At 38.0% G+C, this 16,773-nt stretch overlaps 1 protein-coding gene across 1 annotated transcript in view; it reads right to left on the bottom strand.

Annotated features, from left to right (window-relative positions):
• PIK3C2G (phosphatidylinositol-4-phosphate 3-kinase catalytic subunit type 2 gamma) overlaps positions 1-16,773 on the bottom strand; it is a 199,402-nt gene that overhangs the window by 94,112 nt on the left and 88,517 nt on the right. The window contains exons 17-18 of the mRNA XM_064654387.1: positions 13,630-13,723; positions 12,423-12,517 (exon numbers count right to left, since the gene is read on the bottom strand). Coding sequence (XP_064510457.1) covers positions 12,423-12,517; positions 13,630-13,723 — 189 coding nt within the window. The remainder of the gene's footprint in view (positions 1-12,422; positions 12,518-13,629; positions 13,724-16,773) is intronic.

The raw sequence follows: 16,773 nt of genomic DNA, 5'->3' as shown, positions 1-16,773 counted from the left end.
TAGCCAGGGCCCAGCTGTCACAGGAACAGCAAATACTTCAAAATTTCTGTGATACAGATTAATTTTAAGGCATAAACAAAGACTCCACATTACTCTTTACACTGTCTAAATCATGTCAGTCTTGTATATAGAATAGCAGAGATTGGGGTTTGCCTATGCCACTGCCTGGACAACATTCTCTTGTGTGTTTGCAACGCACAAAATGTCAGAGCTCCTTTCTCTGAACAAACAGCTGGCTATTCACTTATCACTATTTGGCCTACAGTCTACAGTTCTTAGTGAAGTTATGTCAGGCAAAGGAGGACAGTTCAGTCAGAGCCAGGATTTGTGTGAAACGATCAAGTAAAAGTCTCCAGTGGCTTCTCCAAAAGGGAAGTTGATGGCTGTTTGTTTTCTAGAATCAATAACTTAGACTGAGATAGAAGCACAGAGTGGTTACATTTCTAGGCACAAGGGTCTCTAGAGGAACATGTAGCAACATAGGCAATCAAAATTACACTGTATAGAAAAAGAAGAGCAGCAGCACAGCTTATACTTGGGAATAATGGTTTCTGGTAGAAGCGGTTCTAGATGCCCCAGTTCTCTTGGGAAGTCACCTGAATCTAAACTTAACTGCTGGGAAAAAGTATTATTTACTTCTTAGAGAACACAGTAGAACTATATTACTTACAGCACTACTTATGACTGCTCTCCTCTTGCTTTTCTGCATCCTCCCTCCTATAAAAATACTTTGCTTGCTATCCTTCTCAGTTCTCTCAGTGACCACTCCTCAGCCTGCCTAAAGCCTCTTTTGTATCACTTCAAACAGGTCCACACTTCTGTGCAGACACTGGGAACATTGTGGCAATTCCCTCCTTTCCCAACCCAGACTTCTGTCCCCGGGAGAAGAACTCGGATCTTGAAGCAGAAGAGACAGAAATGTTTGCAGGGCCAGGTGGAGGGAATTCCCAGTTTCAACCCTTTCAAACTGCCAGAACCATGGTACTTTGCACATTACATCATCTACCCAGTTCCAAGTGAATCTTGAAGAATCTTGGGAATTAAGCAGAAGGAGGCCTTGGGGGAACAGTTATTTTAATTTCACTGGATGACAGACTGTGAACAATTGCTGGGGGAGGCTGAACATGAAAACTGAGCACTTATATAAGGGGAAAAAAGAAAATTTTTTTTTTTTTAATCTACTTGGATATAAGCCTTGCTACACAAGCTAGAAAAATGAAGCATAAGAAGCATAAAACAGGATTTTACTGAGAGATATGTTGAAGGCTACGTTGTTGTTTACACTGAAATACTTAAGAGTCACCCTTTATGTCTAAGGATTTTAACTCTACAAACCATTTATTAGATGAGATGAGAAAGGAAATAGTTTGTGAGAGAGGGATGATACTGATTTCAAAGGATCATCCACCTCTGCTTTTTTATTCAAGGCACCATTTAATTTTTCATGCTATGTTATATTATTTTAATACCCGTCTTAGCACTCTTTTTTTAATGAGGAGGACTTTACTTTTCTTAATTTTACTAACAAGATGGCTCATTTACTTCAGTTTATCTAGATTCTTATAAGGGAAGCAAGAACAGTCAGCAGTAGAGAAATACTTTTTCTAGTTTGGGCCAGGCAGTCTCTAAAAGCCACCTCCTAAAACATCTTCAAATTGGTCACCTCTGCAGTTTTCTCATTGTTAATACTGTTAAGAACACTATCAAAAGATGCTGGCTTTTTTTTTTACATCTGTTTATCCACACAGCAGAACCTGCACCACCCTAGGGCTGGAAATATTCCACTGGGCTTTGCTTGCACGGCTCAACCACAGCTTGGAAATTCAGTCCTCTGATCTTTCTTGGTATGAGGTCAACAGCCAGCACATGATTTTGCTGCTGTCCACTAAATCCTGAACTGAGTAGAAAAAAAAAAGTATAAATAGAAACAAATTTGCATTCACCATTTGAAATTTTCAGTGGAAAGAAAGAAAGACAACTGAAAAGCAATAGCTGGTCCAGCACTGAGGCTTTGATCAAATTTATGAACAAATAATTTCCTGTATATATGCTGCCAGCAATTTATCCCACTTAAAACCCAACCTTCACTTCATAACACTAGTTTTTTTAAATTTTTTTTTTTTTTTATTTCTTAACATAAACAAATGGGTTTTCCCCTCAAGTAACAGCCAGGAGTGAACAGCAGCCAGGTGACATACTGCACAGGTGAGATACCAATGGTATTTCATAAATCATTATGTCTAAAAGATGGTGTGTTTTCAAGCCAAGAAATAAGACAATCTGTTAATGGTTTAGGCTTAAGCAATTCAGATGAACACCAAGAGAAGGAGATGTGCCTGATATAACAACCTTTACATTAGGGATTGCCTTAAAATAGGCATTGAGTGTCCTCTAAGTTGAGTTGAAAACAAGCTGGTGACTTGCTTTTGAATGGATGGGATAATTTTCAACAAGGGGCAGTGGGGAAGCAAATAATTCAAAACAGCTCATTGTGGCACTCTGGGCTATCTCAGCCATGAGTCTCTTCCACATGCCCAGTGAAAAGTATAAGTATTAAGACTTTTTTTTCAGCTTCATCTGGCATTTCACATACCATCTGAATGTTTGCATCTAAGCTCAGTGGTCCTGTGAAAAGCTTTGATTTTGATGAACATTTTTCAAAAAAAAATTAAAATCCTTAATAACTACTTTACATTACTGTCAGCCACCCACCATTGATACAATACTGAGATAAGGTATCTCTGAACATCTTTATATGGGAATAAAGGCCCTTCAGAGGCAAAAGTAGCCTGGTTTTATTTCTGAAACAAAAAAATAATGTCATAAACTTTACCAAATGGTATTCTGTGTGTTTGACAGACACCACAGAGAAACCTAAAGAACGATTCAGCTCTCTGTCTTTTGATTGAGACACCTACTGCTTGTATGAACTACTGGGTAGAATTTTACAGGCTCTAGATTTGGAATGGATCTTAATTCTTTTAGATTCACTGGTCACTGTCTGCTGTTTAATTCAAGGGCCTAACACACATCGGTTTCAACTGAGTGGGTTCTCAGCCAAGGAACACTGAATGAGATGATGTGAGACAAGGGCCCCTTGAGTAATTCTGTTACTTAAATGTAGGTTATTACAACGTGATTGCAGTGTTGTTCAAGCAGAAGAGCTATGCAAAGACAACTCATCTGACAGTTCTTTCCTTCCTCTCTCAGCTTATTTTTAATTTGGTCGCTGTCCAAATGACAACATTATGATTACAGACTAATATACCACTGAATACGGGTGAGCATTCAGAAAGTAATTAATGCTTAGGGAAATATTTTCAAACAGCAAGGGTTTTATGAGTTTAATCCTGAAATACTCATCATCTGCAAACATCTAAAAATACTGAATAATAATAATTCTGCACTTTTATCTTTTTATCAATCCTCTCCCTCTCCTCCATAGAAATAGTGCCTTTTATTCTAGTTTACTGATTTATTTAAAATGGGTTAATAATAATATTTGGGCTTACATTAGGGAATTCTTTTCTCAGAAAAATTCCCCAAAATTGAAGAAAGTTACAAAGTAATTTTCTGATAAGTCATGTACTGGTAGAACACCTTCAAAAATGTCTAATTCGTGATTCTGTTTTTTTTTCTAATGTTCCAGTTACTTAGGCAAAGGTCCAAGGCTCAGTTTTCATTCTGACAGATAACGATGACTAAACCTAGAAATATTAACCACAGAAACATACAACTGACAGCAACATTAACACGACCAATAACTCATTACACTGAATATCCTATATCCACTTGAAGCCTCTGTTTATTCATACTCTTCCTTAAAAGTTCTCACTGACAGTGTTCAGAAACAGGAACGATTTACAGCACTCCAACCTGTCAGACAAGGCTATGATCAACTGCCTAACCATAAATGAGGAGTCCAAACATATCTATCCAATAAAATCAGGGCCTGAACTGCATTTATTCAAGTCATCAGACAAGAGCTGTGCAATGTGCATTCAATGAAAAATGGATTGAAAACAACTCTCTAGGGCAGCTCAAGACGAATTTTGCCAGAAATTGGTTAAAATGGCTATAGTTAAAACACAAAAGGTTGCTAAGCTGGGAAGAGAAAAGGATTTATAACAGAACAAATCTAATAAAATGTTTTACCTAATCTGATGCGATTTTGAGGCATCTGAAGACTCATTTTGCATACAATAATTGCCATTTATAGAAAAAAAAAAAGGCTTTATACAAAGGAAATAATAATGGAATTGTTTCCAAACATTTGCAAAAGGTAAACCCCGGAAGTGGAAGCTCGAAATGCAAAGAACATTAAAAATTTGTACATATTATATCTGAAAAATCTGAAGTGAGGCATACTCTCCTTGTATTTCACCTCAGCAATCAGAATCAGGTACCACCACGACTTTGCAGCAGAGAAGCAGCCCACTGGAGGACCCCTCTCAACTGCAGGATTGCTCTGGGCTTCAGAGGCAACACTTCCCCAGTGAAACACAGCACCAGCTGCTCAGCTGAGAATCACAGGAGAGTCTCCACGCTGTTTGTTTTCCAGCTGAGACTTTCAGTCTCCAAAATCATTACAACATCATTTGGGAAATTTGCATCATCCTTAAATTGCAGCAACTCTTGTTATTCATGATTTGAACATATCAGATTATTATAGTTGGTCACTCAATACTGGCCTAGCTCAATGAATCCCTAAAGCAAACTGCAGTGTAAAGACACAGCTGCTGGGATTACTTTCAGTCATCTCTTTCCAGCGGTCTTTCACAGTATAAAATAACAAAACTACGCCACATCCATCAAATTCATGATTGAAAATTATCCACTTGAAGTCACAGAGCTAGATGAATATTTTGTCAAAAGTTTTCCTGATTTATTACTACTCTGGTTTACATCCCCAAATGTTCCTCTGGGATGAGCAGAGATTACGTGAGGTATCCGTCAGGAAAGATTTTGGCTTATAGTTTTGTTTTTTGAACGCTGCAACAATAAAACATTTTTAATGGAAAAAAGATGAAAGGCACAGATGAAAGCTGAGTGTGACAGCTGCACAGAGCCCTGCTCTGAATCCCTTCCTCACCAACAACTGCTCTGCTTCCTCAGTCCTGTTCCATACACAAGTGAGTCATTACAGTCCATCACATCCCAGCATCAGAGGCATCCTAACAGACCACCAAAATGGTCTGTGCAATCCTTTCTACAGAGCTTATCCAAAACACAAACCCATCTTTCATATGCAGTTACATTACTGGAGGGGTTATGACAGATATGACTTGAAGCTTGTAGGGAGTTTTCTGGCATAACCAAAAAACTAGATTTGTCAGACTGAGCATTTTCAAATGTAAAAGGATCCAAACCCAAAATAAATCAGACAAGCCATGTTTGAAAAAACGATGTACTGAAAAACATCTTCCTTAGTGCTGTCTTATAAATCAAGGAACAATTAAGAGAATTAAAGATTTTCAGAACTCTTCCACCTTTTCTAGTTTATCTTTGCAGTTCTAAGTAGGTTCACTTGTACACACACACAGTGGTGTGTTTTTTCATTCCAGTAACAGGCACTAATAACTGACATTTACAGGCTTTTTTATGCTGCACTTGACAATGTTAATCCTCCTTGAATATGACTTTTGGCAGGGACTTTCCTCTGTTCCAAAGGTGGGACACACACCGAGTTATCTCTATGTTCAGCAACTTATTTAGTGAAGCTGCCTGCACAAATACAATTAATGATGTGAACAATCATGCCTCACTCCATTCTCACCTTGATATATATTATCACAAGGGAGCCTCACCTCTTCCTTTTTGTGCTTACACCCAATTTGGAAAAAACAACTAACATTCCTAGACTTCTAGACATTCAAGAACACATTCATTCTACTAAGAATCATTAAAATAATTAAAACCAGACACATGCAAAAGTATGTTACTTATGTCCTTTGTCAAGGACTCACCAGATTATCTTATATTAACTAAATTACAAAAAGGCATACCTTTGATTGCTTTATTAGTTTTTAAACAGATTCATTTTTCAAAAAGCTGTAATTTTTAACAGCATGGGAAAACTAACTCCCTCTTTATATTCAAAATGTTAAAATACCATATTCAGATTCTTTGTTAACCTTTACCAGTAGTTTTTCCAAATTGATTTTTAATTCCTTGGAATTTATCTTCATTTTCCTTTCTTCTTTTTGAATTTTGAAAGTTTAAAATGTTATTACTTTAGTTAGAATATGCCAGAATATTTCATTTTTAAACAGAAATCACAGCATTTGCAACATCTAAATGTTATGTGCAAAGCCATTTAAATAAAATAAGTGAACTTAGCTCTAGCAAGGCAGTCCCAGAGAATAACTGCCTGATAAAAAGTCTACTACAATCAGTGGAAAGAGTCTCATGAACTGCAAAGGGGTATAGATTCAGACTTCCCTGCTTTATATATAGGAAAGTATAGACAGCAACTTAAATTCCTACCAAAGTGTAGAACACCTGCCAACGTGCCTGAAGCTTTGCCTGTATCATTTCTAGCAGGCAAACCATTTCTAATCTGTCCTTTGGGGCATGTTCAGAAGATTAAGAGAGCCATGGAGCACCTCCTGGACCTGGAATCAAAGGGCACAGAAGGAGTAGGGTGAGTTCCTCTTGCAGCACCCAGGCTGAATCTTCACCACACACCAGCGGGCTTTGGATCTCCCTGGGGCTCGTGTGCTACACCCTGTGGTCACAACAGACAAATCTGTGTGTGTGTGTCTGAGACCAGAGCTTCAGGAACACTGTGATGGCTATGTTATAGTACACAAATGGCAGAGAGGTTGAGAGTCAGGGTTATCCACCTCCCAGGGTTCACGTGACCGTGCAAGCACGGGGGGAGCGGTGTCGCAGGACAGAGTGTGTCAAAGCTGAAGCACTTCTGCCCACCTTGCCTTTTAGGGATGGTTCCCAGAGTGAACCTTTCCCAAACTGCATTCCAGCGTTATCTTGGAAAAAAAGCAGTCCCAAAAGGGGCCAGAGAGGAAGGCAGCTGTTAGGAATTATGGCAGACCAAAGGTCTAGCACTTGGTCTTGCTCCGCAGTCCTCTTTTATTGGGCAGTATCGACAGACCCACAGCCAGACACTGACAGCAGTTAGTAGCTGCTTTTATCAATTCCAGCTGTGGGCCCTGCCAGTTCACTCCTCTTTCTTAAGAGCTGGCAAAAAGTGAGTCTAAAATACTGTTTTTTTTCTTAAAATCTCCAATGTGTTTAATTAAAAGTAAGATGTGGTTTTGTTGATTTAAATGTACCATTTTCCCACTCAGTCTGTAACTACTGAAGGTCAAACCCAACAGTTGTGTTACTCCTTTGTGCTTGCTCACAACAAATCTCTTTGTTTCATTTGACACCATTTTTTTTCTAAAACTGGAGTCTGAGAAAATTGAAAGTCTGTAAATTAGGAAACAAAATAATTATCAGTCTGTTTTCCAAGGCAATAATCCAAGTCCCACATGACTAATAATGAAGCACTTAGCACAGTAGACTGTTGAATAATTATCTCACAAAAATAATGCTCTAATGGTGCTATTTACTATACACATAAATTGCTACAGAAAAAAAGGTCTCCAAATGACTGGCATTTCATAAGTAATAATTCTGAGTTCAGAACTAAAATCCCTAGGTGTCATCTAAGGTTGGGGTTCTCAGCACTCCAAAACATAATAATGATCACATCAAGTACTCTGAATCCCAATGAAATTTATAATCATCACTTGGTTGAATCAAACATAGACTGGCTTTTCATAGGTTTAAAGTTATAGATATGATTAAGTTATTTTTTCATTCTGATCAGTAAGAAGGACCAAATTACCACAAAACCAAAACAGATGTCTTTTGTATTTACATTCATGTCATTTTAATGGGCTGGGCTTTTCAACGTGCTCTGCACAGCTATTTAGGAAGTTCATTTAATAATTAGCAGACTTGATAACTTCTGACTGTCACAGAAAGACACCATAATGCAGGAAGAGGAAGAGCTGGAGGATGGCTGCCTGTTTAATGTTCAGATAATTGAGAGTGTTGGACAGATGAGTATCTGCTTGATTTATCCCTTCTTTTGAAGTCTTTAAATAAATTATGGTTAACATAGACCAGTTCTGACAGTTTAAAATATATTTCCTTTTAGAAAATATGAAACAATAATCTATTGTTCCAGTGCTGAATGAAACTAAGCGGTAATGAATTTGGTAAAGAAAGTATTGAGGTACAAACCTCCCAGTAGTAGAAAATGTAACTGGGGTCTTTTAACTTTTATACATTGCTTGTGTTCTTTTTGCTTCTTACAGGGCTTTTCATACAGAAAAAGAAATAAAAATAAAATATTATGTTCTAGCCATGAAATCAATAGTCTGATTCACATTGTTTTCAGTGTGCTGGATTCCACTAAGAGTTCCTTTTTAATCCCACATTCCTACTTTTCTATAAGTTGTGGACTACAAAAGATAGAAGACTACTCTCTTTTCTCTTGATTGTCAGTCAAAATGTAGTTGAGAAATGCCAAAAACAAGGAAAGTTCTGTAAAGTTTTATTGACTTAGAAGACAAGCTAAAAAAGGACATTTTGCCTTCAGCAAGGTTTTCACCTGACTTTTTCTTTTCTTTAGCTAAGCACACCAGATTCTTGTGTTCTGGCAGAATTTACAAACACTGTACTTTTCCATGACGGTGGAACCTATTTCTTAGCACCACCTTCAAGCAGCTGCCACAGATCCTAGAGGACACCGTAATTCTCCCTGTTATTCAATCCTCCCGTGGAAGGCAACCATCTGTGAGACACACTCCTGGACACCTGCTGCCCCAGCCAGCTGTTCCCATTCTACTCTACAGCTGCCACCTGTGACAGTAGCTAAAAGCCAAAAACCACTCAAGCAGGAGGGAAACCGACTGGCAGGCTGCCAGAGACGGAGGGGTGCATTAAAACTCCAGCACAAAAGCTGCCATAAACCCACCTGTGTGTGAAACATCAAGTCATGAGGAGATAAACAGCGACTTTCAGCAAGCAGAAGGGCCCAAAGGGGCTCACGGCAGGTTTCTTTCCCCTCAAGCAGCTTCTGGGCTTTGCTAGAACCAGTTTAATAACTTGTCATTTAGAATAGAATCGTAGAATCGTAGAATCATAGAATCAACCGGGTTGGAAGGGATCTCTGAGATCATCAAGTCCAATCCTTGATCCAACCTTGCCGTGGTTACCAGACCATGGCACTAAGTGCCACATCCAGTCTCATCTTAAAAACCTCCAGGGATGGAGAATCCACCACTTCCCTGGGCAGCCCATTCCAATGTCTGATTACCCTCTCTGTAAAGAATTTCTTCCTAATATCCAACCTAAACCTCCCCTGGCAGAGCTTAAGACCATGCCCTCTTGTCTTACTGATAGCTGCCTGGGAGAAGAGACCAACCCCCACCTGGCTACAACCTCCTTTCAGGGAGTTGTAGAGAGCGATGAGGTCTCCCCTGAACCTCCTCTTCTCCAGGCTGAACAACCCCAGCTCCTTCAGCCTCTCCTTAATAGCTCCAGGGCTTGGGAAAACTTGTTCTAGCCTTCTCCCCTCCAAGAGCTCTGGTGGGAAAAGACTAGAATCAGAGAGAATGTCTAGAAGATATTGGGACAGTTCTCCATGTCCCATGAACATTAGGAACTTCTGAAATAAAACTGAAATGGGATTTAAGTGGTACACGTGTCCGGTGCTGGCACTGTGTGTGCGTGGGCATTTTTTAGACTCCTTGGGAAGGGGAGTGCATTTAGAAGAACCAAAGAGGAGCTGAAACACTGATGGATGCAGATGGCCTAAGTTCCTCAAGAATTTAGAGGAGGGGAAGTCACACATGATAAGAAAAAAACCCCAAACACCCAAATAAGTTGTAAGATCCTTTACATTCTCAATAGCAGAATTAATGGAACAAATCTGCAGCAGATACAAGCAGAGAACAGACTGAAAGTATCCTGATTTACAACAGATGTGTCCCAAGAATGAATATTCTCTCTGTTCTGTCCACCTTTGACAATTACTGTCCCATAAATTTTAAATAAAATCTTCAAACAAACGTATGACTACTTGATGGAAAGAAGTTAACAATTTACCACTCAACATTAATACTAAAAAGATGATGAGCTGATACACCATTGTTGGGTAGCTGATTATCTCTGGTCTATCAGAGAAATTGAGTCAATTTTCAATAACTGACACACTATTATAAATAATATTTGCCACTAAAATAAGTTAGTGTCACCACCATTTCTGGTAACTAGTTTCTAGATTTACAATAGTGTTGTAAAACATGGAAGTTAAAATCAGTTGACTTTTCCCCTGTGGCTCTGAAATCACATGACCAGTTTTCTGGTTGTCCAAGTTTTATTTTGGGAGGTACAGTGTACACAACGTTACATTATTTAATAGTAGAATGGTAATCACAATTAAAAATAAATATAAACTTGCTAAAGTTTGTTTTTGCCAGTCCTTGCTTCTCAATCTCTAATTTGGTAATGAAACAGAATGCAACATTTGAGAAGAAAATATAAACTAATCTCATTTGTTAAAAGAAGTTGTGTGAGTGTGCATGCACATGTGTTCCTCATATTATTAATTCACTGAGCTTTCTTTAAAAGTCTCTTTAGAGGTAAGCAGAAGAAACCTGTTTTCCCTTAGTTCTTTTATAAGGACTGAAATTCAATTTGTGAAGGAAAGCCTTTATTAAATATTTAAGGATTTATTAATAAAATCAATGAAGTTACTGTTAAATTTTGTAAGTAAATTTGCACTTTATAAATTTGTAAATTTGTAATTTATAGCTTGGGAAACTGCCTTTTAAATACTGGAACAAGAATATGAATAATTGCATAAATTGAAATGTTAGGTAGAAAACAACTTACTGCTGAAGAACAGGGTGGAGCAGAGTAATCAAGAAAATAAAAGCATATATTGTGATGAGCACAAGCAGCAAAATTTTAAGAGATTTGAAAAGGACACCTAAAAAAAGATGTACTCAGCATGAACAGGCCTACTACCAGCTGAAAGGCAGAAAATACCATGAACCTTGAGAAATAATCTACTTGATGTGGGTATCATTATGCTACATATTAAGCTGTGGATAAAATAAATGTATTTTGCCACAAAAAACTGCACTGTGTCAGATAACGATACGTATTATTCAGGATGGAATATCTGCTATATATTACCTAATATTATAATATTAGAGAGCTTGAGCAAAATTTGGGGAAAAGCACGGATCTACACAGGTCTACACTGCAAAGAGGAAGAATACCATAGTCAGTCATTTTTCTTCTGAGAGGAAGAGAGGCACAGGCAAACCAATGATGTTCCCCTGTCCACTGAACCCTAGACTAATTTCTAATTGCACAGGAAAACTACCAACTCTTGGGGCATATTTAAGAACTCCAGACTGGACATTTTATATCCAGTGTGACTAAGTTTAATATTAGCAGAAATCATCTTGGGCATGTTTCAGGCACTGCCAGAAAAATACCTTGTTAAATGTGGTTCCACTTAATCTGACAGATATGCTCATTAGGCACGTTATTGTTATCCTACTCATTTCAGTAAAACAAACACATTCATAATTCTGTTTTATCCCCACTAACACTTCCAGAAACTGTGCAGGTATGAAAGTATGATCTATGCTCTTCCTGACCCCACACTTCATCAGCCAAATGATCACATTTAAAATTGCTGTCTCTCCTTTGCAGGGAGGAAAGCTTTTGCTTCAAGGGTTCTGAACCAGTTGAACTGTAAATGAAAGTTCAGTTTATCCATCATTACTAAAGATGGAGAAAAAAGAAAACACACAAGAATTTAATTTTCAGATCACAGGGCAGATGTTCAGATGTCAGAAAGCCACATGCTTATTCAGAGAGTCTTGAGGTAACAGCACAGCAAAGAGAATAACCACCCCATGCAATAATACAATTAGAGGGCTCCTTATATTATATCAGAATAGGAACTACTGGAAACTCTGCCATCACAAGTCAGTCTCAGATGCAAAGGGGTACAAGAGATACTTAGACATAAATGAGAATTCTGATAGCTTCAGGAGATGTCAGAGAAGCATTCTTTATAAGTAAGCCAATACTGCTTAGAGCACAAATTTTAAGGAAGACTATTTTGGCTCAAACCAAAAAATGCAGAAAACTACCAATGAACAGAACCTCCCCCTCTCCCTCCCACCTGGGGGCAGGATGAAGGCAGATATAAGTAGGTCTTTCATACAATTCACCCGTGCACTAAAAGTAGAATAAAAAAAGAGCAAAAACCTACATTTTCTGTCGATTTTAAACCAAAAGAGAGTTTTTCACCAACAGAATCATGGATAAATTTCACTGTGACAGAAAATTACTATGATAGCACTGGCAAATGATCTTACCAGTAAAGTTGATGGGCTACTTGGATGCTCTGAAGGGAACGATTCAGCAGGAGTTTCACTAGAGGGCTTTCAAGACTCCACTCAAACTTGAGTACCTTAACAGATAAATTGATATTAAGAATCAATTTTATGCCAGCTTTTGTGTCTTTATAACAAAAATAATCAGAAAGGACCCAGTGCTTAGCCTGAATGAAGCAATCAGACACACAGAGTTTGCTCTAGCAATGGAATGGGCAAAGAAACTTCAGGACACGAGAATCTGCCACCACCTGTAAGACAGGCAGATACCATCCTGATTCTGGCTGTGTTAGCATGTATGTAAATATGCAGCTTTTCTTCCCCCACTTAAAACTATCAATGCTATATTTAATTTTTTATCCGACTATCTGGTTTGCAAAACAAACTTATTTGTGAAACAGAAGCCGTGGAAGGTGAAAGGTCACATTAGTGTGTGAATGCTGTAAAGCTGTGAAGGTTCCCCTGCTTCACAGTAAATATATTCATATATGCATACATAGATATCTATCTAGATATACACACACCACAAACACACAAAACACCCCCTGAAAAACTCTGCAATGTGGAATAGTAAGTCATCCATGTGCACAGTGATACAAAATAAGGGAATAAAACTTTCAAGACTTCTTGCTCAGTGTCAACACAGGACCTACTCAATCACCAAGGGCTTTGGAAGCAGTGAGGCCATAACTTGCAAAACATTAATTTCTAGTGAAATGCAACTCACACCTCTAAAGAGACAATTCTACACCCAAATGTCCAGGTTACTCTGCGTTGACAGTGATTTTCTTGGTGTATATATGGTATTAAGAAAACTGCAATCTGTGGTAACACCACTTGCTTCCTTGAGTGCAACGAAGCCCTGCCACCTGCTTGGGGGACCACAGCATAATTTCTATTGTTCAGATGCATTTTTTAATTTCTTAGTTTTCTTTTTTTTTTCCTTATTTTTCATTGTCACTTGAAAATACCTTCATGTAGCATGCAGAAAAGCTCAATCAGCATGCCAAAAGAAGCGGAAAACAGTCTACACCTCAGCCCTGTTTTTAATTCAATAATTGCATCAGGTGACCAGCATTTCTTATTTACTCCTCTTACAATGCCTCAACCCACCCAAAAGAATCAAAAGCATTTAATGAAGTTATTGATCAGGACAGACCACTTCCTTGGCTATCAGTTTCCTCCTTACCTGAACCAGCTGTGGGAGGTATTCTAACAACTCATCATTTGACATATTTTCTATTTGTTGGACTGCTGTTCTGCGAATATCTTGATCTGGAAAACTAGAGCAAGATAAAGAGGTATCATTAAGAGCTACCGATCCACTGATCTCCTGAGCTCTCACTGATATAAAATGTTAGAAAAAATGGTTTTCTCTCAAAATTGAACAGGAAAAAAAAATCAATTAATGTGTTTTATTGTAATGAGAGTCAAGAAACATATTACAGATAACTTAATTGGATTGACTGTTACAGTGTCATACAGGGGAAAAACACCCAACCTGATCTTCAAATACCTTTTTTAATTTGAGCTATCATGTATTGTAATTTCCTGAGATATGAAGTAAATTAGAGATCTCTTGGTGCTCTTACTTACCTGAAATAGGAAATTTCTGTGCCATGGGAACTTTCAACTTTAAGACTTCTTTTGTTCTGAGCAACACCAGAGAAGCTTGAGATTTCCCATACCAAAAGGGTTCATTTCAGATAATTTATTCTAATATCAGCTCATCTGAATTGTATCATAAAAAAATAAAAAATACTTTTTAAACAGAAGTAATTTTGAAACTGAAAACATGGGTTGGTTTTTTTAGTTTTAGTTTTTTTAATGCAAAATTTAGTAAAAAACCAACATCTTCCCCCAGAAAGGTTCCAAGTCAGTGAAACAGACATTTTTGATGGGAAAATGTTTGAGTTTTCAGCATAAGCTGCATTCTCAACCAATTCTGGTTGAAACCAGAGTGGCTGTAGCCTATTATAGATTTTGTGATGGAGAGCTCTGACTGTAAAAAGGAAATAAGAGGATAACATAGTACAGCAGCAGGGGTAACACAGAGAAAGAAGGCTGGATAACATAATTGGTAAAAAAGCATTTTTCTTTAAAAGAGAATGAAATTTTGATGCAATCTGACTGATTGAAACTGACTCTCAAGAGACCATTTTATCTCTTTTTAGAGAAAAAAAATCAAAGGGTGTACAGTATCTCTTCTAACATCTGAAAGCCAAAAAATAATATTTCAAGGACTTCTCTTGAAAATATAAAAAATAATTGCTACCTTTTCACATTTTGCAATTGTGACATTAATCATTAAAGGTTGGATCTGATGATCATGGAGGTTTTTTTCCAACCTTAATGATTCCATGATTCCATACACGGAGAATTTCAGGTACACAGAAGTTGCCTGGATTTCTTCAAATTCAGTGAGTTTGCTGCTGTTTTGCTTTTACAAGGAAAAGAACTGATTTGCTCTTCTGTGTGTGCCTTGTATGTGGTGTCACCCTTATCTGTGTATCAGTACTTGCATGTTGCCCATTGCCATCCCAAGAATCTTTTCTGTCTTCTCCTGAAGCAAACTGGAATTATTCACAGAGACCTTCCAGTTACCAGAGCTGCAAGAAGGATCATCTCTGCCTAAGGGGCAAAAATGTCTTCAAACAGCACCCCAGTCAATTGGATAATGTTCAGAAGAGCTGCTGGGCTTTGATCCAGTTCTCTTGAGGGCAAGCACCTGCCCCACAGAAAGCAGCAAATCCCTTCCTTCTGAACTGATAAGGCTGTCAGGGTCTTTGGAAAATCTCTGATTTGGCAGTCTAGGTACACATAAAAATGATGACTAAAGGACATGGGTTATCTTGATAATTCACTCCGAGGAAAGTCCTCTGAAATCAGAACCATCATGCATGGCAGAAGATGTCACAGCCCAACAGTATCACCGCGTCAGGAGCTCAGCACAAAACCAGACTGCTCTCTTCCCACCTTCCCATCCAGCACCTTTTGCCAACAACATACCCAACAGAAATGAAAATCAGAAGTGAAACAGAGGAGACAATGCTGTATTTGCAGCAATGACTGCCCACTGCTATCAAGATAAAAAGAGAAGAAGTTGTAAAGCTGAGTGCTCAGCAGTATAATGGCACCTGCTGCTCGAATCTTGAGCTTTTGAGTTCAATAAAAGAAGCTGAAGCAAAACAATAGGTATGCTTTGATCAGTGAATTAACTATACAGGCCATCAAATATATTTGATTTGATATTTTGATTAAAAAAATCAAAAAACAAACAGTGAACAGCTGGACTTACTTGAAAGGCTTGGTTTTCTGGGCCGCAACCAGCTGCCACCTGTAGCACTTTCAACCCCCCTTTTAATAATGCAGCTCAGGTCTGGTTTTATTATTTTGTTTGTATGTTATGGTACATCTTTGATGATGTTTCTAATACACTTTATAATTCTTTGTATAATGCTGAGAAGGCCTTGATGGGGAGAGGAGGAATACATTACAAATAAATTATCATGACAGGCCCAAATTAGCATCTTCTGCAAGGCTTATTTTCTTTTTATTTATTTATTGTAGGCAACCTATTAGGAATGAGAAGTTGTTACTTCAATAACCATGTGAGTATTTAGAAAAAAATATATTTGAAGGAGATCTACATATTAAAAAAAAAAATATCTTTCATATCATCCTATTTTCTAATTATACAATTGCTCCAAAGGGTGATGCACCAAGCATGTGCACATAATATGGAAATTAGTCTTTCCCCTTCCCTTCTCCCCTAGTTCAACAGGTTACTGAACAGTGAAATACACTTCACAGAGGCACCAAGTCAAGCAGAAAAATGTTATTAGTTACAGCTTGTCCTTACTAGCAGCCAAGATCTAAATATATATGCAGTGCTATGAGGAGGGAAACTCTTATTTTTTCCAGCTAAACAAAGAATAACAAAATTATTTTAATCCCAAACTTTCAAGAAAACTCGACAGCTAACATTTGATTTACTTAGAATTAATTTGCTGCAAGTCAAAACTGGGGCTCTAACTAAGTTACCAGAAGCAGTACAGGGAGATGTGATTAGGATAATGATGAGTTCAAAGGCATGGGCACTGTGGTGAAACATCTGCAGGGCAGTTTGCTTCAGGAAACGTGGCTCTTGTCACTCTTCTTGAATAAGATTTCGGTAATTTGTTAGTCCTGGTTACTAAAATGTTTCCTTCAGCTTGTAAATCTCCAGGTCAGCCTGAGGCTTAGTTGAGTCTTTTTAACAGAATGGGTAGTTAGCACATTTTTTTAACTACCTGACAATCTGTTGAGCCCTGGATCTAACAGCCAGTGCTCC

Source organism: Pseudopipra pipra, chromosome 5, assembly GCF_036250125.1.
Source record: "Pseudopipra pipra isolate bDixPip1 chromosome 5, bDixPip1.hap1, whole genome shotgun sequence".
In the NCBI taxonomy this organism is placed as follows: Eukaryota; Metazoa; Chordata; class Aves; order Passeriformes; family Pipridae; genus Pseudopipra; species Pseudopipra pipra.
The sequence above is the reverse complement of the archived record's forward strand: the minus strand, read 5'-3'. Positions and strand labels throughout refer to the sequence as shown.